At 43.2% G+C, this 26465-nt stretch overlaps 1 protein-coding gene across 9 annotated transcripts in view; it reads right to left on the bottom strand.

Moving 5' to 3' along the window:
- Nucleotides 1–26465, bottom strand: part of LOC124721478 (syndetin) — a 150117-nt gene that overhangs the window by 20566 nt on the left and 103086 nt on the right. For 8 of the 9 annotated variants that reach the window (XM_047246475.1, XM_047246473.1, XM_047246476.1 and 5 more), the window contains 5 exons: nucleotides 25391–25585; nucleotides 25152–25310; nucleotides 20769–20890; nucleotides 9032–9221; nucleotides 7063–7209 (listed from right to left, as the gene is read on the bottom strand). In XM_047246475.1, the coding sequence (XP_047102431.1) occupies nucleotides 7105–7209; nucleotides 9032–9221; nucleotides 20769–20890; nucleotides 25152–25310; nucleotides 25391–25585 (771 nt within the window). In that variant the 3' untranslated portion in view covers nucleotides 7063–7104. Of the gene's footprint in view, nucleotides 1–7056; nucleotides 7210–9031; nucleotides 9222–20768; nucleotides 20891–25151; nucleotides 25311–25390; nucleotides 25586–26465 lie in introns of all 9 variants that reach the window. The other variant, XM_047246481.1, reaches the window with a different exon arrangement.

Raw genomic sequence — 26465 nt, 5'->3', positions numbered from 1 at the left:
CAGGAGAAGTGGAGAAGATGCTGGAAGATGACATCACTGAGCCTTCAGAGAGTGGTCCTTGTGAAGAAGAGGGACAGCATGTGGCACTTTTATGTCGACTACCCACTACGACTGAACAAAATCACAAAGATGATGCCTATCCATTGCTGCACATTTATGACATCCTTGACAGCATGAAAGGAGCAAAATCTTTCTCAATTATGGACATACACACAGGCTACTGGCAAATCCAAAGTTTAAACCATGAGTATGGAGTATAAAATTTTCTTTGTTTCTTGCTTTACAAGTGTGAGCAAAACAATTCTCCTTGCATAATTTTAAATGACTACATAAAAAAATGATAATACCACAGATATATAGGGAGAATACTGTTAATAATTTCATATTTTTAAATAGCGGGGAACATTATTTCCTTGGCTGCATAGCATACATGTTTCTAAAAGTTCTTTTTTGTAATTTCAGTATGTGCATTAAGTTGTTTGAATTGCCCCAAAAAATAATGACAAACTTTACAACTGACTGGAAGCAGCTATGGTATGCAATTTTTCTTGTATCCATGTCAGTGGCATTAGCTAACATTTTCACTGCAAACGTAAAGTTTACTAGATATTCCACATGTTTATTCTAATTTAAATTCTTGTCTACATTTAATCCTAAACATTTCATAGAATCCACTTCTAGATTTTGATTTTTATGGTTTATTTTAATTTCCTGGAATGTTGACTGTTTTGTCTGAACTGGATCATGTGGATTTTTGGGACATTCATGGTTAATCCATCAAGATAAAACCACATTTCTACATGATCTATTATACTGATGATGCAGAGTGGGACAGTTTCTGGCTCATGCTTCTCAATTAGTACAGATGTGTCATCTGCAAATAAAAATGATGGGGCATTTATATTTATTGATAGGTAATTAATGCAGAATAGAAACACAACAGATTCTAGTGCAGAACGTTGAGGGATACCTTGTGTTACTGTCTTCCATTTGGAACAATAATTTGCTGAGTTTGTAGAGACAAGCACTCTGTTTCCTATTGCTATGTATGAAGTAAGCCAATGTAAAGCACTACTCCTAATTCCATATCTGTCAAGTTTATGGATAAGAAGTGCATGACTTACTGAGCCAAAGGCTTTTGTAAGGTCACAAAATATCCTTCAATTTTATTTTTATTGTCAAATGATGTGCTAATCTTGTCAACGTTTTCAAAATAATCTCAATGGATACACTGTACCCGTTGCAAAAAGGATGACACTCCGGATAACTATCCCAATAACGTCACTATCACGACCAAAGAAGCAAAGTAGATGGCTTACATGACAACCCTGGATACCCAGGAGAATCACTGAGCGCTATAACACCAAGCACCAGCCAGTGAGATATGGCCTAAGAGACTTGGTACGGATTTTTACTCCTGTGCGGAAAGTGGAACAGTCAAACAAGTTACTAAAGTGCTACTTTTGGCCATTTCATATACTTTGTTGCTTGTCAAATGTTACATACAACACATGTGATCCTTAGTGAAGAAGACGAAGGTGCAGATAAATTGTCCACGTGTTCCATATCAAGCCCTACCACAGTCCAGAGGTGCAGGTCAAGGTTCAAGAAAACTGAAGACCCATTCATCAACAGCAAAGCCTCAATGGGAGGGGCTACATTCAATGCTCATCATAGTGAAGATACCATACCAACATGACGGTCTGACAATGCTGCCAAACAGAGGACCACTGGTAAGATCTAGACGCAGGGTGCTGTAGTTGGCTCCACTGAGGAATTCTAAAATAGTGGCTCACTGTTTCTCCCAGAGAGGGCGCAATGCCGTGAGCTCTGGTGCACGCAGCATGTTGCAGGTCACCAGTTAAAACCTCAGCCTCAGCAATTACTTGTTACTTCATATTTATCATTTCCATGAGGTTATTGAAATATCTTATGTTTGTAATGTTTGCACATTCTGCAATATTCAATGTTTGTATAAATAGCAGCATTTGTAAACATAACAGCATAAATACTGGCATTTGTATAAATAGCTGTACACTCCGTCCAGACCAGTCCCATTCTGGCTGTACACTGATGTTCGTAATAAATGTGCTTTCAGTAGTAGGTGTTGTATTTCATTGGTGACCATGCTGTTGGATCTGGACTGGAGTGTGGTTACAATGTGACAGTGGTGTTCAGAAGAAAAGGTATGAAACAATACTGTTAGTATAATTAAAGTCTTTATTCAAAAGTAATCACCAGAGGTCTGAGCACAACAATCCCAGTGTTTCACGAGATGAAGGATTCCCTGTTCCCAGAATTCCTGTGGCTGTGACAGGAGCCGGTCCTCCACTGTGTCCTTCAGTTCAGCATCCAAGTTGAAGTGCTTCCCTTTCAGATATTTTTTTAGTGGACCGAACACATGGATGTCACAGGGCAACATGTCTGGGCTGTAGGGCAGATGCTCAAGCTGCTCCCACTTGGACTTTGTGTGACCTAGGAGATGTGTGGACATGCAGTATTGTGGCGCAGAATCACTCCCTCCCTGAGCAGGCCAGGCCATTTGCTCTTGATGGAACTGTGTAGGTTACGAAGTGTCTCACAGTACATGTCACTGTTAATGGTTTTTCTGTTCACAAGGAATCCAATGAGTATCATAACTCATACAGCGAAAAAGACAATATCAGCTTGCTTGCTGTGGGCACATCTTTGAAATTTTTAGGGGGAGGAGACACAAAACTTGTGTCCCTAGATGTCTCACTGAATTATCTCAAAGTGGCATATGCAAATTTCAAACAGTTTAGTTGTTACTATGTTTCATATCCTTTCATATGAACACTCATAATATAGGTTTACTTTTAGTATTTCCTAAAAGTTTTACCAAGCCTTATTCATAAGTTCCTGGAGGAGAGCAACTGACATAAAACTATAAACTTCTATTCCAACCTTATTTAAATTAACATCACTAGTATTCAGTACAGTCAAAACACAAAATAACTAATTTAAGGATAACAATATATTGACTTTGGTTTATCATAGTTCTTTCCAATTTTGCATACAGTTACACTTCTGAAGTTCGCTCAAGTACAGTCTTAACCCTGTTGGTCAATTTATTTTCAAGTATTTTTTCCTTTTGAGGACTTAAAATGGTGTAACACTGTGTACACTTGGGTGTAACATTGTGTGCACATGAATGCCCACTATTTATACTGCAACATGATTATGATTTTTCTGTCATTTATCACTTGTTCCACATCTGTCGATGACATATTAATGTGAAAAATTAGTAAACAACTGATTAATTAAATTGGTTTGAGGGTCAGAGGAAGGCAAAGGCATATCACTTACAATAGGACCATGCCTAGGAAATCAGTGTGGTGTTTAAACCAACCTTCAGACTGAGAACAACTTTACGTTCAAACTTTAAATGATCCTACTTCAAAGAAAAACAAGAATTAAGTTTAGAGTTCTGCGCCTGATCATTACAGATCATTCAATGTAGCAAACATAAGCATCACTTGTAGGGGACACAGTTACCTCAACGTACTGATGTGTCGCTGCTGGTGCCAAGCACTGTTTTAAACCTCTAATGTTTTCCACCTTCACTATGAATAACTGAGGTTCCTCGTGTCTGACAAGTGAAACTAGACTGTACATTAAGGTCATAGAATGTTCCTAAGATTGGGCAGTTAAAAGAGAAGGATAATCCATAGTATTTAGAAGACTCAGAGGGCCATAGACATGGCTTCCCAGGTAGATGCCGTGTTTCTTGACTTCCGCAAGGCGTTTGATACAGTTCCCCAAGTCGTTTAATGAACAAAGTAAGAGCGTATGGACTATCAAACCAACTGTGTGATTGGATTGAAGAGTTCCTAGATAACAGAACACAGCATGTCATTCTCAATGGAGAGAAGTCTTCCGAAGTAAGAGTGATTTCAGGTGTACCGCAGGGGAGTGTTGTAGGACCGTTGCTATTCACAATACCTATAAATGACCTTGAGGATAACATTGGAAGTTCACCGAGGCTTTTTGCAGATGGTGCTGCAGTATATCGAGAGATTGTAACAATGGAAAATTGTACTGAAATGCAGGAGGATCTGCAACGAATTGACGCATGGTGCAGGGAATGGCAATTGAATCTCAATGTAGACAAGTGTGATGTGCAGTGAATACACAGAAAGAAAGATCCTTTAGCAATTAGCTACAATATAGCAGGTCAGCAAATTATCTGGAAGTAGGCATTAGGAGTGATTTAAAATGGAATGACCATATAAAATTAATCGTCAGTACAACAGCTGCCAGACTGAGATTCATTGGAAGCATCCTAAGGAAATGCAGTCCGAAAACAAAGGAAGTAGGTTACAGTACACTTGTTCGCCCACTGCTTGAATAATGCTCACCAGTGTGGGATCGCTACCACATAGGGTTGATACAAGAGATAGAGAAGCTCCAACAGAGAGCAGCGCGTTTCGTTACAGGATCATTTAGTAATCACGAAAATGTTACGGAGATGATAGATAAACTCCAGTGGAAGACTCTGCAAGAGAGACGCTCAGTAGCTCGGTACGGGCTTTTGTTGAAGTTTCGAGAACATACCTTCACCGAGGAGTGAAGCAGTATATTGCTCCCTCCAACGTTTATCTCATGAAGAGACCATGAGGATAAAATCAGAGAGATTAGAGCCCACACAGAGGCATACCAACAATCTTTCTTTCCACGAACAATACGAGACTGGAATAGAAGGGAGAACCGATAGAGGTACTCAAGGTACCCTCCGCCACATACCATCAGGTGGCTTGCAGACTATGTATGTATGTATGTATGTATGTATGTATGTAGATGTAGATGTAGATGTAGATGTAGAAGCACTTTGAGGTGTTCTGTAAATGATAGGGGTTTACATATAACAGTCTATTACACAAACATGAATGATCATGAGAATGATTCATCACATTACATTTTTGAAAACCATCTGAGGTAAAAAGTAAAACTGAAATACTGTCTAACTGTATTCAGGCTGCTTATAACAGTATGGGATGAAGTGGTAAGTGAAAGATAAAAGTTCTAGAATTAACCAATGATGAAACATGAGACCCTTGGGATCCACAGTCTGGCACTTAAGCACTGAGTCACACATCAGTTCACCATGTAAGGTAACAACCAGTAAATTATTATTTTTTGTGGACTGGTCACTTCAGAAGAAAAAAGTAACATAAAGTAGAAAAGAATTCCCACAGAGAATGAAAAATACAAAACTTTCTCGCTACATTTCAATGCCGTACTCCAGAGTTTTGCTCAATATCTGCTGAAAGTTAAAAAAAGTAAAAAAAAATAATCTAGCAATACAAAGAAGCTGAGACCTTTAAAAACTGTAAATGTAGAAATGGAAAATTAAACTAAGAAATTAGTTGACAACTGCTAAAGTATATAACAATTGCAGAACTTCTGATGAAACATACGAGGGTGAGTCAAATGAAAACTTTAAATTTGTAATAATAAATTGCAATTTCGCGCCGTTATCCTGTAAGTTGGTATGCATGCTAAAAAGAACGTGCAGAATGGCCTGTAGGTGGCAGCATGGTGCAGATGCACACATACCGTCGCAGTATCAGTATAAAGATGGCCGCCCCACTTGCAACTTGCACCAGGAAAGAACAGCGTTCTGTAATTCGGTTTTTGCATAGTGAAGGTGTGAAACCTATTGAAATTCATTGATGAATGAAGGTTCAGTACGGTATTGCATGTTTGTCACAGCAGCAAGTCTACAAATGGAGTAGGAAGTTCACAAATAGTGTGACTTCAGTGGAAGATGCTCCTCATCCAGTCTCACACAACGAGTTGTGACTCCACAGAACATTGCAGCAGTTGAAGCCATAGTGAAGGAAAACTGCCGAGTGACACTGAATGACACTGCTGTATGTTTACAGATCAGTCATGGGTCAGTACACCACATTGTGCATTATGTGCTCCAGTTTCACAAAGTGTCTGCAAGATGGGTGCCACGGCAGCTAACTCCTGAAATGAGAGAACGATGTGTTGATGCTTGTGAAGAACTTCTTCGGTGCTTTGGACAAGAAGGTGATGGCTTCCTTGCAAGAATCATTACTGGGGACGAAACCTGGGTTCACTTCCACCAACTGAAAACGAAGAGAGCGAGCAAGGAATGGCACCATTCCTCATCACCAAAACCAAAGAAGTTTCGAACAGAACCAACAGCAGGGAAGGTTATGCTGACACTCTTTTGGGACGAAAAAGGCATCATTTTGGAGCACTACATGCCTAGAGGGACCACCGTCACCAGTGCATCATACACAGATCTCCTAAAAAATCATATGCAGTCTGCAATCAAATCAAAGCGAAGTGGATTGCTGTCAGCAGGTTTCCTTTTGCAACCCGAAAATGCAAGTCCCCACACTGCCCGTCCAACAGTTGCAACCATTACAGACCTGCATTTTGAGTGTCTTCTTCATCTACCATACTCACCAGACCTTGCCCCAAGCGATTTCCATAGGTTTGGACCACTCAAAGACGCAATGGGAGGAAAGAAGTTCCGTTCTGATGAAGAGGTACGCCACATGGTTGCGCAGACTACCAACAGATTTTTTTTCTAAAGGAATTTATGCACTTCATAAGTGCTGGAGGACTTGCATTGAACATGGGGGAGATTATGTTGAAAAGTGATACAGCTTTGTACCACTTCTGCACAATAAATAATATTTAAAGAATATTTAAGGTTTTCATTTGAGGCAAACACCGTTCAGCATAGCAATGAACCGCAACACAATCTACACTCCCAAAACTTGGAAACTATTTCATATGAAAATGGATAAAAGCTTACTTAATTCTACAAAAATATAGTTATTTAAAAATCCATGATATTTTAAACAAATAATATTTATGGTATTACTTACAAGTAGAAACAAAAAAACACACACACACACACACACACACACACACACACACACACACACACACACACACACACACACACAAAAAAAAAAGCGCGCGCATGTGTGCACTTCTGGTCCTTACGTTTTACCGAAATTAAAAAAGGGTGAAATCAGTGGAGCCACATACCTCACTCACTCACTCACTCAGAAAGACCATACAAAGGTACTCCAATCATCACCTCCCCAGTTCCTCAATCAATGAGGAAAGGCGTAAGCGTGACTTCTTTCGATTTTGACACGTACAGCTCACAAGGGCCAACAAATGTTTACTGGAGTACTCCTACAAAAATTAATTATATTTTTATAAAACAACACACAATTAAACAAATTTACAAAAATAAATATATTTACACTCTTAAGAACAGCATAATTTCTATTCCCTATGTGTAGTAATTAAATGACCTGAAAGATTTTTGTTTGACACATCACTGTTTGTAGCCTAAATAATAGCTGACTTTTTGTAAAATCAAAATTCAATCTATATTAAAAAAAAGTTTCATAATATTGAAACACCACAGATAAGGACCATTATGGGTTTACTGGTGTCTTGTTGTTGTTGTTGCTACTGCTGCTGTGGCTGTGGGAACAAAACAGCGCGACAATTGGTGCCAAGTTTCAGTAAGTAGACAGTAAATGTTTGAAAATCAGCCAAACAGAAAGACAAATATTATTAACTTAAGGGTTGTTTAATTAAATCGTCCTAATGGTGACAAAGTTATGCATACTTTCCCCTACATACTGCAAAAAAGCTGTGAAGATGAATAAAAATTTAGTCGATGTCCTCTCATCGGCAAACTAAGTGTACTCTCCTTACATACAGCGCACACGCAGTCAGATGCCACACACAGTGTGCACATCAGAGGGCAGTATCCTGCTCAGAAGAGAGGTAACAGCACTTGATACAAACTCTGTGCCAGTTAGGAACTAAACCACAACTGGACAGTATGTTTCAACAATATCAGATTTTATCCCTGATTAACAGCCAGTTATCCTCCTGCTGACACAAAAGTATGACTCTGTTCCTCAACAACAAGGACACTGTAAATAATATGAGGATAGTACATAGTACTACTGTAAGAACTGTGCACATCACTTTGGCTGTAGTTATTATCAATTTCCACATGTTCTAGTACCCAGCAGGAAACCAAATCTTTCCCATCCTAAATAGATTTAGGAGTCAGTCCTGTGTAGAATAACGTGGTTTTTTGGTGTGGTCAATCATGAAGAGTCATAAACGAATGGATTATATATCCAGTTGAAGAATATTTCATCTCTCCGAAGACTTTTATACAGCTGATGTCAGTCTCTGTATTCCATTTCACATATTTACAAACATGTCAAAAACCAACATTTTTTCCACTTATTTGAAGTTCACTCATTGTATTGTTATAACAACTACCACTACACGTATAAAATATATTTTTCTAAGATGACAGACTGGGATTTCATGTTTCCTTTGCTAAATTTTAAAAACTTACATAGCAAGAAAACTGACAGATTGATGCTCCATTAGTGCGTACAGTAGAGCACTCTCAGATTGCAACTGCCATGAGTGACCCCAGAAATTTGAATGCCAGAATGTAAAATACAAAGCAAAATGTTGTTAACACTGATCATAAAACTTCCAAAACATTGTACTTATATATTAGCTACTCTTAAGCAGTTCACAATACAGAGCACCTTCTGTCACTGCCATGATAGTGTATAATTCACATAAATATAATGATATACTATTGTGTTATTAATTTATGGTAATTGAAACAAATTCTAAAACAAAAAGCATAAGGAAGAATGTTATTTAGTGGAATACAGTGTGCAACACACTCCAGAGCAACAGCACATGTTACCGCAGTTAGTCGCAAAACTATTAAAATGATTTCCTGGCTTGCAAACTGTCTGCAAGACATCTTAGGAATACTTTCTCAGAAAGTTTTTGCACCTCTTTAACTATGGGGTAACTTGAAAAATTATGTTTGTTTATACAGCAGGTGTCAAATTACAGAACATTCTCACATGACAAATTTGTTAACAGTTATTAGCAAAAATTTTAACTACATTGGGAAGCAAACATTTATGTGACAAGTATACCAAAATAAACTTACATTATGCTCTTTAATCCATTTTTCTAGAGCAGGTTCCTGAAGATAGTAAGCTTTTACATACATTTCTACATATTCTTTATTTGGTATTGGGCGGATCATCACAAGTTTGTCCAGCTGTGTTAGGAACTGTGTAAAATCCAACTGCATTAATGCCCTTCCTCCATTGGAGCACTTCTTTGCATTTGAGAACCTAGAAGATAACATATTATACACAGCAGTCTTTTTATTTATGGAATGAAGTTACACAACTAGTTAACACACAAATTTGAAATAAAAACACAAAAATAATCGGTTTCACACAAACTATTGAATATATAAATACTTCCTTTGTTAATCAGGCACCCAAATCTTGACTAATCTGCCTGGTAACAGACCATAGCCATACCAGTACAATTCACAGACGCATTTCTTTAATATTTGTCTTCCAGGTTCCATCAAACAACAGACAATAAATCATATTTGGAATAAATAAAGAGCAGGTTAAGTATACCAAGGATTGGTTAGAAAAATAACAGCAACACTTATGTACACTACAGCTGAAAGCTTGAGGAAAAAGCAAGTGACTTGTTTCATTCACATGTAGGCATGTGGGGACAGAGAGAGCGGAGGTAGAGGGCGGACATTGTGGAGGGAGAAGGGCAGTGACAGAGAGAGAGGGTGGAGGGAGAAGGGCAGTGACAGAGAGAGAGGGTGGAGGGAGAAGGGCAGTGACAGAGAGAGAGAGAGGGTGGAGGGAGAAGGGCAGTGACAGAGAGAGAGAGAGGGTGGAGGGAGAAGCGCAGTGACAGAGAGAGAGAGAGAGGGGGTGGAGGGAGAAGGGCAGTGACAGAGAGAGAGAGGGCGGAGGGAGAAGAGCAGTGACAGAGAGAGAGGGCGGAGGGAGAAGAGCAGTGACAGAGAGAGAGAGGGCGGAGGGAGAAGAGCAGTGACACAGAGAGAGAGGGAGGAGGGAGAAGAGCAGTGACAGAGAGAGAGAGGGAGGAGGGAGAAGAGCAGTGACAGAGAGAGACGGAGGAGGGAGAAGAGCAGTGACAGAGAGAGACGGAGGAGGGAGAAGAGCAATGACAGAGAGAGACGGAGGAGGGACAAGAGCAGTGACAGAGAGAGAGGGTGGAGGGTCAGAGGGGCACGGCGGGTGGGAGGGGCGGGGGGTCAGACGGGCAAGGCGGGTGGGAAGGGGGGGAGGGGTGAGAGTCAGAGGGGAAAGGTGGGTGGGAAGGGGGGGAGGGGGTGTCAGAGGGGCAAAAAGGGTGGGAAGGGGGGAGGGTCAGAGGGGAAAGGCGGGTGGGAAGGGGGGGATGGGGTGTCAGAGGGGCAAAAAGGGTGGAAGGGGGAGGGTCAGAGGGCCACGGCGGGGGGAAAGGGGGGAGGGTCATGGCGAGTGGGAGGGGGGGAGGCACAGAGGGGCACGGAGAGTGGGAGGGGGGGAGGCACAGAGGGGCACGGCGAGTGGGAGGGGGGGAGGCACAGAGGGGCACGGCGAGTGGGAGGGGGGGAGGCACAGAGGGGCACGGCGAGTGGGAGGGGGGGGAGGCACAGAGGGGCACGGCGCGTGGTAAGGGGGGGAGGCACAGAGGGGCACGGCGAGTGGGAGGGGGGAGGCTCAGAGGGACACGCCGGGTGGGAGGGGGGAGGCTCAGAGGGACACGCCGGGTGGGAGGCGGGAGGCTCAGAGGGACACGCCGGGTGGGAGGGGGGAGGCTCAGAGGGACACGCCGGGTGGGAGGGGGGAGGCTCAGAGGGACACGCCGGGTGGGAGGGGGGAGGCTCAGAGGGACACGCCGGGTGGGAGGGGGGAGGCTCAGAGGGACACGCCGGGTGGGAGGGGGGAGGCTCAGAGGGACACGGCGGGTGGGAGGGGGGAGGCTCAGAGGGACACGGCGGGTGGGAGGGGGGAGGGTCAGAGGGACACGGCGGGTGGGAGGGGGGAGGGTCAGAGGGACACGGCGGGTGGGAGGGGGGAGGGTCAGAGGGACACGGCGGGTTGGAGGGGGGAGGGTCAGAGGGACACGGCGGGTTGGAGGGGGGAGGGTCAGAGGGACACGGCGGGTTGGAGGGGGGAGGGTCAGAGGGACACGGCGGGTTGGAGGGGGGAGGGTCAGAGGGACACGGCGGGTTGGAGGGGGGAGGGTCAGAGGGACACGGCGGGTTGGAGGGGGGAGGGTCAGAGGGACACGGCGGGTTGGAGGGGGGAGGGTCAGAGGGACACGGCGGGTTGGAGGGGGGAGGGTCAGAGGGACACGGCGGGTTGGAGGGGGGAGGGTCAGAGGGACACGGCGGGTTGGAGGGGGGAGGGTCAGAGGGACACGGCGGGTTGGAGGGGGGAGGGTCAGAGGGACACGGCGGGTTGGAGGGGGGAGGGTCAGAGGGACACGGCGGGTTGGAGGGGGGAGGGTCAGAGGGACACGGCGGGTTGGAGGGGGGAGGGTCAGAGGGACACGGCGGGTTGGAGGGGGGAGGGTCAGAGGGACACGGCGGGTTGGAGGGGGGAGGGTCAGAGGGACACAGCGGGTTGGAGGGGGGAGGGTCAGAGGGACACGGCGGGTTGGAGGGGGGAGGGTCAGAGGGACTCGGCGGGTTGGAGGGGGGAGGGTCAGAGGGACTCGGCGGGTTGGAGGGGGGAGGGTCAGAGGGACTCGGCGGGTTGGAGGGGGGAGGGTCAGAGGGACACGGCGGGTTGGAGGGGGGAGGGTCAGAGGGACACGGCGGGTTGGAGGGGGGAGGGTCAGAGGGACACGGCGGGTTGGAGGTGGGAGGCTCAGAGGGACACGGCGGGTTGGAGGTGGGAGGCTCAGAGGGACACGGAGGGTTGGAGGTGGGAGGCTCAGAGGGACACGGAGGGTTGGAGGTGGGAGGCTCAGAGGGACACGGCGGGTTGGAGGTGGGAGGCTCAGAGGGACACGGCGGGTTGGAGGTGGGAGGCTCAGAGGGACACGGCGGGTTGGAGGTGGGAGGCTCAGAGGGACACGGCGGGTTGGAGGTGGGAGGCTCAGAGGGACACGGCGGGTTGGAGGTGGGAGGCTCAGAGGGACACGGCGGGTTGGAGGTGGGAGGCTCAGAGGGACACGGCGGGTTGGAGGTGGGAGGCTCAGAGGGACACGGCGGGTAGGAGGTGGGAGGCTCAGAGGGACACGGCGGGTTGGAGGTGGGAGGCTCAGAGGGGCACGGCGGGTTGGAGGTGGGAGGCTCAGAGGGGCACGGCGAGTGGGAGGGGGGGAGGCACAGAGGGGCACGGCGAGTGGGAGGGGGGGGAGGCACAGAGGGGCACGGCGAGTGGGAGGGGGGGAGGCACAGAGGGGCACGGCGAGTGGGAGGGGGGGAGGCTCAGAGGGGCACGGCGAGTGGGAGGGGGGGAGGCTCAGAGGGGCACGGCGAGTGGGAGGGGGGGAGGCTCAGAGGGGCACAGCGAGTGGGAGGGGGGGAGGCTCAGAGGGGCACGGCGAGTGGGAGGGGGGGAGGCTCAGAGGGGCACGGCGAGTGGGAGGGGGGAGGCTTAGAGGGGCACGGAGAGTGGGAGGGGGGAGGCTCGGAGGCACGGAGAGTGGGAGGGGGGAGGCTCAGAGGGGCACGGCGAGTGGGAGGGGGGAGGGTCAGAGGGACACGGCTTGTGGGAGGGGGGTGGCTCGTGGCGGGAGGGAGGGGCGGGAGAGGCTCGTGGAGGGTGGGTGGTGCGGGAGAGGCTCGTAGCGGGTGGGTGGTGCGGGAGAGGCTCGTGGCAGGTGGGAGGGGACGGACCTGCACGGGAGAGGCTCGTGGCAGGTGGGAGGGGAGGGCGTGGGGGAGAGGCAGGGCGTGGGGGAGAGGCAGGGCGTGGGGGAGAGGCAGGGCGTGGGGGAGAGGCAGGGCGTGGGGGAGAGGCAGGGAGGTGATGGGGGTCGCCACACGAAGGAAGGGCGCCACAGGGAGGAGGGGACCATAGAGGTAGGGGTAAGGCAGGGGGGAATGGCCGGGGGCGGGTGGGGTGGCCTGGGCGGGGGGCAGGGGGGCCAGGCGGGCAGGGGGGGCAGAGGGGCCCGTGGGGCACAGGGGCCGGGGGGGCAGAGGGGCCGGGGGGGGCAGAGGGGCCGGGGGGCACAGGGTCCGGGGGGCACAGGGTCCGTGGGGGCAGAGGGGCCGGGGGGGCAGAGAGTGGGGCCAGGGGTGTAGAGGGGCCAGGTGTGTAGAGGGGCCAGGGGTGTAGCGAGGCCAGGGGTGTAGCGAGGCCAGGGGTGTAGAGAGGCCAGGGGTGTAGAGAGGCCAGGGGTGTAGAGAGGCCAGGGGTGTAGAGAGGCCAGGGGTGTAGAGAGGCCAGGGGTGTAGAGAGGCCAGGGGTGTAGAGAGGCCAGGGGTGTAGAGAGGCCAGGGGTGTAGAGAGGCCAGGGGTGTAGAGAGGCCAGGGGTGTAGAGAGGCCAGGGGTGTAGAGAGGCCAGGGGTGTAGAGAGGCCAGGGGTGTAGAGAGGCCAGGGGTGTAGAGAGGCCAGGGGTGTAGAGAGGCCAGGGGTGTAGAGAGGCCAGGGGTGTAGAGAGGCCAGGGGTGTAGAGAGGCCAGGGGTGTAGAGAGGCCAGGGGTGTAGAGAGGCCAGGGGTGTAGAGAGGCCAGGGGTGTAGAGAGGCCAGGGGTGTAGAGAGGCCAGGGGTGTAGAGAGGCCAGGGGTGTAGAGAGGCCAGGGGTGTAGAGAGGCCAGGGGTGTAGAGAGGCCAGGGGTGTAGAGAGGCCAGGGGTGTAGAGAGGCCAGGGGTGTAGAGAGGCCAGGGGTGTAGAGAGGCCAGGGGTGTAGAGAGGCCAGGGGTGTAGAGAGTGGGGCCAAGTTGGTAGAGGGCCAGACCAGGGGAGAACGAGAGAGATCTGTGTGGGGAGGGAAGGACCTGGGGATTAGAGGGAAGGACCTGGTGATTTGAGGGAGGGACCTGGTGATTTGAGGGAGGGACCTGGGTGGAGAGTGGAAGGGATCTGGGGTTGGGGGGGGGGGGGGAGAGGTAGGTGCTCCATGGAGTGGGAGGGACCCTGGGGAAGAGGTAGTTTGGGAGGGACCCTGGGGGAGAGGTAGTTATGAGGGGAACCATGGAGAAAGAAGGCATGGGGGGAGAGGGTCAGATATTGGGTAAGGAAGGACATGTGGGGAGAGTGTCAGACATGGGGAAAAGAGGGACATGGGGAAAAGAGGGACATGGGGAAAAGAGGGACATGGGGAAAAGAGGGACATGGGGGAAAAGGTGCAGGCATAAGGAGAGTGATGGACATGTGTGCAAGAGGGTGGAACTTTTGGTAAGAGATGGACGGTGGTGGAGAGACGGACAGTGTTAGTGGGATGGATGGTTTGGGGCAAGATGGTGGTGTGTGTAGAAGTGGCATACAGGGGAAAGAATATCTTCTTCAAGATTCGAAGAATGCTTTCTATCGATTAATTATAGCTGCTAACTGATACTACTCACTATTGAACCAATGATACTGTATCACTTACGAACATAATCAAAATATGCCATTATCATGCTTTCACAGTGTAATGAGTAATCCATTAAATTTGATGCCTGCAGCTGTGCAAACTTCAAGAGTTCCCCTGATATTAGTGTTATGTATCTTCGGGCTGGAAGACACATGACCGAGGTATCAGTAGAAGAATAGGAATTTGTATGGCTGCATGCCCAAACTTTAATGGATTGCATTGGCATCAGCCCAAAATGAGATTCTACTATTACTGGAAGAGACTCTTTGGTTGAAATTTTGAGCATTCTCTAATATATTACCTGAAGTACAAATGAATGAAAAGCAAAATGAGAGTAAACACAGCACATTAATTGGTGGCTTAAATAATGAACACATCCTAAATTCAAAAATTTGAGGGCAAGTAATTGGATGTTGTTTACTTCCTCCCACAATTTGGGAGAGCTGTTGCATCACATTCTGGCATTCCTATTTAAGTTCAATCTAAATTTTTACTTGGTGTTTAATATTCTGGGCAGCTACAAGTGTGTAAATACATCTTGAGACATGAAGAGTTGCAACAGCTGTTAAATGATCCTTTATTGTTAACGACCAGTTTTGCCGCTTATAGCTGCATCCTGAAGTATACATCGGAGTTATGAAAAAAATGGGGAAAAATGTAATAAACAATTGTCTTACCCAATTTGAAAAAAAGGATGTAGTAACTTCCCGATACAAGTGAACACCATAGGTATCTATTGCATACAATGTGACAACAGTCCAATGAAGAACACCGGCCAAACAGAAACAGGTTTCGACTTCCGATTCGAGAACATCTGAATCCAACCAATTAAAAATTGGCTTTGAGTACACACCTTTGCACCACTTCATTACTATCAAAGTGGAGTCTTAAAGGTGTTCTTTAAGGTTTTGAAACAGATGAAAATTAGATGGGGCCAAGTCGAGACTGTACGGAGGATTATCGATGACCCAAGGCATCAGATTATTGCAGATGTCGTAGCACTCGTGTGTGGTCTGGCATTATGTTGAAGGAGAGGGTGCTCTGTGTGTGGATGAACATTCTTGTAGTTAGAAACTCAAGTACAGCACACCTTTTCTCATGCACTGACATAGTTACATCACACATCATCATGTCACATTAGCAGTGTCTCTATGGCAGAGGCCTACAAATAAGTAGACAAGAATAGTAAAGATGTAGTATGTTGATAACATTTGTTTTATTTAAAAAGCTTTTAGGGTCTTCACACAATTAATTCAAAGGCATTACTTTGCAGCATGCCCTCATATTTACAGCTGCATGTCTTTCAAATTTTTCAGTTATACAAGGAAGTAATGCAATGGACTGCGGCATTTGTCACTACATCGTACGAGTATGATCTTATTGCAAATATTTCAAGATCAGCGTCACAAGTGCATTGTAAGCACTCCGTTTTGCAGCTTTGCAAAAAATAGCCTACAAATGAAATAAAGCCTGTTACTCTCTTTACTTAAGACTGCAGCTCTTATATTCAATTTTGAATGCATATGAATTATTAATCCAAAGTACAAGTATTGTGTAAAATGCAGAAGTCTACTTTTTTCTGCAGTCCCCAAGAATTTTCCATTTCCTGCAACGAAATCTCATATGGATCAAAGATGCCTCATTTAATTTCTGTACTACTTTGCCATAGCTAAGTCTTATGCTATGCTAGTAACACTTCACAAATTGTGATTTCCAATAACCACAACAACATGAGGTACCATCACCAATTAATTAATCACAGTCCATATAATATCGCCTACAGTGATTAGATTTACTGAGTTAAGCAATATTATATGACCAAAATGAGTATTTAGCACAGATGAAAGGTGGCAAGGTGGAACATATCCACTTTCCTGATATTGCTCCTAACATAAATACTATTTTTTCTTTTTTGCTGATCTCTATTGTTTAAATTATAACTCACATTTGAGTGATGAACATGATATAAACACTCTTTAGAGAAAAAAAAACAAAATAAATGCAAATGCATATTCAACATATAAGATTAATGCGAACATGTACCATCAAAATTTAGATACTGCTAATATGTATCTGATTCTGGGCTTATATATCTTATTCTAAAGCCCCATTCTCCTAAGTAAAGAATGCTTTGTCTTGTTTCAAATTTTGCAGTTTTGGAAGTATTGCCATTAAAAATGTTTTCATATGTAATTCAAGTTAGGTTTATATTCTAAAAATTGCTGGGCCACAAGTAATTAATTGGGTGCAGCTGAGTAAAAATTGAGATACCTGCCAAGGCTAATGCAAGTGGCCACATAGGTGGGTCAGCAAAGAAGTGACCAAACATTATTGCAACAGGGACTGCTGCCAATCCAACAAGAACTGCGCTATGATGCTATACAGTTACTACCTTGCAGGGCACTATCAGAGTGGACATATTAGCTCAGTTAATTCACATCCGAGTCATGGACTTCTTACGACTAACGGGATAAAAACCAATGTTGTAGCAAAACAAGGATGGGCCAAGACCGTACACATACTAGTCATTTTTAGTCAAGGGTATTGCAGTCTGTCAGCCACCACTCTCAAGGAGGGGCCAACATCAATACAAAGGTGGAAGAGTTCATGAGTCTACAAGTCTACATGGCTCAACCTGTCACCCTCACTGGACTCTGCCACAGCTAGCTGCAGCCCTGCTGCCAGCACCAAGTCCGATCCTGTGGACTTAACATTCTCTGGAAGTCCACTTGGGGAGCCTATTTCGGCTGCTGGTGGCCTTCCATCCTGGAGGTCTGACCTTCATCCAGGATTGTACAGCCACTGCCACTGCCGCTGCCACTGCCTGCCTGCCTCTGTTCTGTGCAGACACTACTGTTGTGAGCTGCCCCTTCTACATTGGGTCCACGTCACGATCTCATGTATCACAGTAATTCTCATGCAGGACAACTCGGCTGCCTCTACGCACGGGGCTGCTGCAGTGGAAGCCAGCTCACCGGTGTCGAGTGGCCGCGGCTCACCAGCAGAGCTTCCTTGCCTGCAAGACATTGATGAGCTGCATACTGAACACAGCGCTTTCCCCGTTGGCTGTGTTCAGCTTATGTCCAATGGGTATCGGCCTTTTTGGGCATCAGCACAGCTACTGTTGTACTGAAAAATACATGTACAGTTTGTCTACTCTGTTTAACTGATGACACATTGGACGTCTACTGGGCATCCACTCATATCTTTATTGCTATCATGCCAAATATCTTGTTGACTCAACCACCATAGTGGCCAACCAACTCATTCACTATAATATTGTACTTTCAAGAAATCCATTATTACTACCTTGTAGCCATGATATTTTAGTTGCTAATAGTATATATGATTACTAGTAAAATATATTAGTTAATGAAATATTTCAAGTACACGTCCTAGTTTCCAGAATAACCTTGGGAGGCTCTATTAGTAAATATAGGATGAATTTTGTGTCTAAAATTCCTTGCATAAAAATAAAACCCACTTTTAGTCATTTTAAAAATACATAATTAACAGCAAACAAAATAACTTCAGTGGTAAATGTGTAAAAGTACTGCATATCATTCCTGTCTCATGTCATTACTAAAATGTAATTACTCCACAAACATTTTGTAAAGAATTTGTAGAACATTTCATATACGAATATTGAAATAAGTATTAAGTACTGCAAAAGTCAATCACAGATGATCAACAGTTGAGTTCTGTAAGTCAGTCATCGCCATGTTAGCATTAGTAAAGTATCTGTAATCAGAACATTCAATGTTAGTCGACACTAATATAAATAAGCTAGACTCATGTGATTGTATGTAAGTTATTGACCTACTTTGTGACATGTCATGAACATCTCAACTAGAAACTGATCCTTATGTCAGAGAGGATTGTGAAAGCAAATACACATTAAAAACTTCCTACCACCATTTATAGTGAAGGGCCAAAGAAACTGGTATAGGCATGTGTATTCAAATACTGAGATATGTAAACAGGCATAATACAGGGCTGCAGTCAGCAACACCTATATAAGACAACAAGTGTCTCGCGCAGTTGTTAGTTCAGTTACTGCTGCTACAATGGCAGGTTATCAAGATTTGAGTGAATTTGAATGTGGTGTTACAGTGAGCACATGAGCGATGGGACACAGCATCTCCGAGGTAGCGATGAAGTGGGGATTTTCCCATATGACCATTTCATGAGTGTACTGTGAATATAAGGAATCTGGTAAAATATCAAATTTCCAACATCACTGCAGCCGGAAAAAGATCCTGCAAGAATGGGACCAACGATGACCGAAGATAACTGTTCAAGACAGAAATGCAACCCTTCTGCAAATTGCTGCAGATTTCAATGCTGGGCCATCAGCAAGTGTCAATGTGTGAACCACTGAATCAAACATCATTGATATGGGCTTTTGGAGGCGAAGGCCCACTTGTGTACCCTTGATGACTGCACAACACGAAGCTTTACGCCTTGCCTGGGCCCGTCAAGACTAACATTGGACTGTTGATGACTGGAAACCTGTTGCTTGGTCAGATGAGTCTCATTTCAAATTGTATTGAGTGCATGGACGTGTACAGGTATGAAGACAACCTCATGAATCCCTGGACCCAGAATGCCAGCAGGGGACTGTTCAAACTAGTGGAGGCTCTGTAATGGTGCGGGGTGTGTGCAGTTGGAGTGATATGGGACCCCTGATACATCTGACAGGTGACATGTACATAAGCCCCCTGTCTGATCACCTGCATCCATTCATGTCCATTGTGCATTACAACGCACCTGGGCAATTCCAACAGGACAATGCAACACCCCACACACCCAGAATTGCTACAGAGTAGCTCCAGGAACACACTTCTGAGTTCAAACACTTCCACTGGCTACCAAACTCCCCAAACATGAACATTATTGAGCATATCTGGAATGCCTTGCAACATGCTGTTCAGATGAGATCTCCACCCACTCGTAATCTTACCAATTTATGGACAGCCCTGCAGGATTCATGGTGTCAGTTCCCTCCAGCACTACTTCAGACATTAGTCTAGTCCATGCCACATAGTGTTGTGGCACTTCTACATGCTCATGGGGGCCCTACACGATATTAGGCAGGTGTGCCAGTTTCCTTGGCTCTTCAGTATATTTTATCCTCAATCAAGGCAGAAGAGGACTTCAAACAAGGTAATCAAGTGGGCAACATTACTAAATGGTAACAAGCTCTGAAAGAGTCTCTTCATGATGTAATACCAAATTAAAGATGTGTTGACTGGCATTCCTGATAATATGAATGAGAACATAGAACAAATAACTGACTGATAAAGAGTTAAAGACGTTCAAGGTGTTACATAACAAGTGAATGGCCAGTACAACACAGCATAGCTTCTGCAAATGGTGTGGAGGGTTGGAGAGGGGTACTTCCAACTTTGATTCAGGCCATGAAATTTGTTCAGATAAACTTATCAGAAGAATGTTGCATGCAAAAAACAAAGATTGTTGTTAGGGTCCCAGTAGGGCACATGGCCTTAATCTCTCAGGAAGATTCAATACAGCAAAACTCCACTGAAAGGTGTAATTTTAATTCTGGTAATAATTTTTCCATCACCTCCTCCTCCAAAATTTCCACCTCATATAACATCCTGATCTCCCAACACAGAACAGTCATCCTCAAATGGCAATTTATTTGCTTTTATAGTAAGTGTATGGGGTGAACGAGAATATTTACCAACTAGCCGGTTTCCAACAACAACAACAACAACAAACAAACAAACACACACACACACACACACACACACACACACACACACACACACACACACACACACTTTTGCTGACAAATTTAGCCATGAGCAACTATTCAGTTTATGGTAGATTTTAAGTAGATTTTACGTTCCATAGCACATACAAAAATTGAAACCAAAACACAAAAAGGAGAGAATTTTAATAATTCCACATTTATAACAAGTACTTTATGGAAAGTAGCTGCCTGGATGCTTCCGAGAATAATATGACATAACCTTACATGCATTTACATAGCAAGTGTGTAAAACAGGTTAAAAGCAAAATACATATTTCAACACATTGCTATCTCTCATTTTTAAGACTTATGATACACCTCCCTTCCTTGACTTACTGAGTGTTATGTACGACCATTCCACTACATCTAAAGCAACAGCAGTGTTTCATTCAGACTGCTATCAGCTCTATACACCTAGCTGCAGTAAACAAGCAAAGCCCCTCAGAAACTAACTGCTTTCAGTTCCAGCAATGAATGTACCACACTAAATAACTGTTACTAATGCAATTATGTTTATAATGGTGTTGTACAAACCCTTCAACAAAGGTGTTGCATATCAGTTCTATGAGGTTACTCCAAAGCACTTTGTTCACTTCTGGAGACAACGGCACTATTGCAGCAACACTCTCCAGCTGGGAGAAAAATGTTTTTAACTCCTGCAAAAGTATAAAACAATACTAACTGAATACTTCTCAATGAGAAATGTGTTTGTTAAGTGACAGTAACATACAGTATACAAATAAGTTCACAGCCAGTACATGAACTGTGACATATAAAAAAAAGCATTTTAAAAATGAGACCAACTATTTCATGCCACGGAATCTGCAATTAAAACAGGAACTTCACGGTTTCTTTAAATCTTAAATTATGTTGGAAACAAATATTGCTGTTGGACAATTCACAAACCTATAGTTCACAGTGTCATGTTTTGGAATCTAACATGAATGGAATGAATCACAAACAATGTAAAACAAATTTAAAATCTTAGTAACAATCAACTTCAAATGATAATGCTGAATTCTAATTCTTTGATACTCTTTACCATATAATTTCATAGATGTTAAAAACAGCTGATTAGCAGATAAGAAATCAAGAATTGTCCTGGCCTCAATCATGGATTGTGCTTTTATGAGCAACTCTCTTACTGTCTAATGTCTAAAAAAGCACTGCAATTAAATAAAAACAGAAAATCTGGTGTTATGAAAAATTTTATAATACACATTCCAGCTGCAAGCTAACATATTCATTATGGAAGCTATTGAGACATCAGTTATCAACAAGTTATTTCATGTGTGTTTTACTCTCTACACAGGTTAATTTTATGTGAAAGCTACTACACAATAAACTTATTTATCCAGCCCTCATGAATCCAAGTTTCCAGTTTACCTGTATTCATTTTTGCTTCCTTTTCCTTTTTTGTTTAAGACAAAAATGGGCACCACACATTGGTACGGTATATGTACAGTTGTTATATGTTGGCACAGCATGTAGCATAGAGACCACTGGTCCCATTCTTCTTTCAGCTATGGTCAGTGTGGATCTGTTCCTTGTGGAGTTCAGAAGGTGTACCAGGATTGTTCTTTTGTTCCCATGTTTTGAGTGTCGAGAGTGAAATGGCTTTGAAGGTGAAGAAAATTGTCATATCAATGGGCAAAACGTTGCAAGCACTGAACAGAATAGACAAAGGAGAACTGCTGAAAAATAAAGCTGCAGGATATGGTGAAGGGACATCAACTGTGTCACAATGGAAAAAGAATCGAAGCTTACAGTAAAATCTATATTTCAGTGCCAAAAAAGTTTGTTAGTGACAAAATAAAAGCTTTGTATATTTCCGGATCATCCCGATTTTCAGTAATCTGGATTACAAGCAGTCTCAACTAGTCTGCATAAATGAATTCTTGTGTATAAAATGTGATGGGTGAGAATGCAGATGAGAGAGGAGAGCCAAAGGTGTATGTATGTGTGGGCCGGGGGGAGGAGAGGGAGAGGGAGAAAGAGGGAGAGGGAGAGAGAAGCTGATACTGGGGAATAGGTGTAGGAAAATGGAGAAATGGATGAATGTTGAGGAATCATTAAGTGGTTTTCTATTACTAGTAAATGTACAATATTATGGTTGTAACATAACTGTGTGAAGAGACTGATGTGAGGAAACACCCAAAGAAAATAGCTTGATATACTTAGGTCATGTAATGCATTTTCTGGGATCACTAGGAGAATTAACTTACCATCATAGAAGGATAAAGACAGTAGGAACCTAATTGATAATGTTTTCTTTGATGCAGCTCAAAACAAGAAAAAACTGCATCCCAATAAAAAAATGCTCTTGCTGATCATTATGCACAGTTAGGATAAATGAGATAGTGTCTTAACAGTATACACATTCCTCAGCAGAAATCAATTAGAATAATTAATGATTCCAAGAAAAATATTATTAATAGTTTGCAAGAGGTTACTAGGATGAAATTTATAATGAATCAAATGTTAACAAAGTTTAATCTATGCTACGATAAATTCATGTCATTATTTGTAAACAGCTATCCACATAAGTTAATCAGAAAGGACATTAAAGAACCATGTAGGAAACCATGGATCACTAGAGGTATTGAAGTATCTTGTGAAAGATCCTGTAGCTGCTGCCCACTACAAGACTTACTCAAAATTACTATGAAAAGTTATTTAAAAACCAAAGAAAATGCACACAGGCTTTAGGCTATATGGAATGTAATAAAACGATAGCACAAGCCACAGAATAAGATAAAATTACTATTAATTTAAATGACAACTCCCACGTAGCAGATATGTTTAATAATCATTTTTCAAATGCAGTAGAAAATATAGGGCAAACAGTTCAAGAGAAAAATAAAAAAAGTATGTTGGATGTCTCACTCACTTCTCCCTCTGAAATTAATAAAATTCTATAATCTCTCAAAAATAAAAGCTCATCTGGATTTGATGGGGTTTCCAACAGAGTACTACAGACCTGTTCCCGTATAATAATCACTGACTCTTCTGAAATATGTAATGCATCACCAACTCAGAGAATGTTTCCAAAGAGATTGATTATGCCATTGTTATATTCCTCTACATGAAAGGTGATAGGAAAGATGTCAACAACTATCAACCCAATTAACTAATTTTTCTAAAATTTTTCGGAAGATCATGTATTCTAAAATAGTACCCCACCTGACCAACAATGACCTTAGTAAATCACGGTTTGGATTTCAGAAGACTTGATCAGCTGAGAATGATATTTACACACTCACTCATCATCGGATTTTAAAAGCACTAAATACCAAAATATCACAAGCTTGTATTCTCTATGATCTATCTAAGGCATTTGACTGCGCAAACCACAATATTCTTCTGAATAAACTGAGGTTTTGTAGAACTGATGGAATAGTAATGTTATACCTAACTCAAACAATGAAGAAAGTTATACTTAATAATTCAGTCAACGTAAATAGGGGATATTCTTATGACTGGGGAGAAATCACTTATTTGTTTCCGTAAGGCTCAATTTTAGGTCCATTATGGTTTCTCTTATATGTAAACAACCTTCTGCCTAACACACAACAAGCAGAATTATTTCTTTTGCACCTGACACTAGTATCATAATCAATCCAAATTACATAGAGCAAGAGAAGAAATGGTAAATGATGTTCTTGAAAGTATTAATGAGTGGTTTTCTGTGAATGGTCTCATTTCCAATTTCAGTAAGCCACAACATACTCAGTTCTGCACATCTAGGGGACTACACCAATGATAAGTGTGACGCCTGGTGAGGAAATATTAACTAGGGTGGAAACATCAAAATTTTAGGTGTCCATATTGCTGAGAATTTCAACTGAAAAAAAAAAAAAAATTAAAAAACTGAACTCCTAAGACAACTTAGTTCAGACACATTTGCACTTCAATCACTGTAAATCTTGGGGAGAGAGAAATCAGTATGTTGGCATATTTTCATTCAATAATGTCATATGGAATCATGTTCTGGTACAACTCAATTTTAAGAAAGAACACGTTCATTGTTCAGAAATGTAATTTATGGCTAATATGTGGTGCTCTCCCATCATCATCTTGTAGACATCTGTTTAAGGACTTGGACATTCTCTCTACTGCCTCCCAAGATACTTATTCCTTCATTAAGTTTGTTGTAATTGATCAACTGTAGATCAAAAGGAACAATAATGGTGTAACCAAAATTTTTGGTCACTTACCCAATGATACAAAATGTGTGACAGACAGCAAAATTAAATTTGAAAACATAGTGAAAAAGATTCACCTTAGCAACTCCTATTCCATAGAAAAGTTTCTAATTTTATTAATGTGTAAAACGTGATGGGTAGGAATTATTTTCTCCAACAGTGTTCTAAAAAAATTATAGGTGATCAACATGTCGGATGAGTTCATCCACACATGGAGCACCCTCTCCTTCGGCATGCAATGCTGGACCACACACACGAATGCTGCGACATCTACAACCACCCAATGCCTTGTGTTCACTGTCATCAGTCAGCCTCTGTACAGTCCCCAACTTGGTCCCATTCAATTTTCATCTGTTTCTAAAACTTAAAGAGCACATTTGAAAAATTAATTTTGATAGTGATGAAGCAGTGCAAACAGAGGTGAGGCTGTGGTTCCATAACCAAAGTGAAACATTGTATAGTGACGATATCAACAAACTGGTCTCTCATTAGTGATGTGTTCATCACCAGGCTGACTATGTTGAGAAATAAATACATAGACATGGAGAATAAAGATTTATAATGTTAATAAAGTTTGTTTTCTTTAAAAAGCTTTAGGAAGTTTACATACAAAACTCAGAAACATTACTTTTCAGCATGTCCTCATAAATATGCAACTTAGGTGAAATAAAACCACAAATTTTCGATTCAAATAGTACTAAACCATACATACCATCATTAAGGCATCAACATAGTCACTGTGCTGGCTCATAACATCCTTCACTTCCCAATTAACTTTGCTCATTAGGTGCAACATTCTACCAAAATCAACTATGCGCTGCGAGACACACATATACACTGGCCTTCGAAGGTCAACTGCTGCACTTATTGTCTGTTAGGAGGAAAGATCTATTAGAAGATTACAATGATATAAACATGAAGCAGACAGATCAGGTAGAAAATTAGTCTTACTTGCGTATAGAATTGCTGAAAATATGGCTCAGTCTTGCATGTTTGTTCTAGCAGCTGTTCTACATATGGTTTTAATGACTCCAGCTGCTTTGCTAAATGAACTAGTGACTCAACAGCAATAATTCTTTTTGGCAAACCATAGAGTCTCTGAGACTGACTCAAGTCAATATCTGGAGACATATATGGACGTGCTATCTGAAAGAGTGAAAAATAAGATCTTAGTCTCAGTATTTTTTCATGTAATGCACATATAAAATTTGCCCTATTAACAGCAATAGCCAACAGAATTGAAAATGGTTTTTTTAATTCTTAAATTGTATCTCACAGTGACTTTGTAATTTGTCTGGATATGAGGCTGTAACTGTAAATTGTCTGATGCTGACTAGTTTTTAAGAAAGCAGGTATCAACATCAAACGTAAGCAACAACAGAAAAGCCCCCTTTTGTCCTTTTAGTGCTTTGAAATTGTACATTTTTATTTCTTCATTTCATCATCCCTTTCTCAAACAGCTTTTTCCTATTTCAATTTTTGCCCACTTTTTTTTCACTTCCTTTGGGCTTTGTCTAATATCTTGCACTTCTCTGCACTGCATTTTCACCTTCTTAACAACTGTTACTTCCCAACTGCTCCATCCATCTGACAATGCTATGCTGTACTCTGAGACACTGGATATGCTCTTCATAATGATAAAAATGAAAGGTTGGAGAGCAGAAGTTTAGTCTCATTTAATTCATGTAAACTGAAGTACAAAAATAGTTTAATGTATTACCTACACCATATAAAGATGAAACAAACAGCAGGATGCAATTAACATGTATAAAATTAACACAGAAAATAAAACACACAGCATTCCAGCATGAGTCTCAGAAGTGTTCCTACAATAGTTTGTGTGGATTGAGGTAATGAATAGATTGGTTCTGATTGCATGTTGTGTGCATTTGGCATACACGTCAGGAAAGCAAGGTGAAAATGTTTGTATGGCATTACACTGTCACTGGCAGATGAAATTTATCCATAGAAAAAAAAAAGATTGGCCAGGGGTTGAATCAACTGTACAGAAGATTTTAGGAAGGCG

This window comes from Schistocerca piceifrons, chromosome X, assembly GCF_021461385.2.
Source record: "Schistocerca piceifrons isolate TAMUIC-IGC-003096 chromosome X, iqSchPice1.1, whole genome shotgun sequence".
NCBI classification, from domain to species: domain Eukaryota; kingdom Metazoa; phylum Arthropoda; class Insecta; order Orthoptera; family Acrididae; genus Schistocerca; species Schistocerca piceifrons.
This window is presented reverse-complemented; position numbering and strand designations above follow the sequence as displayed.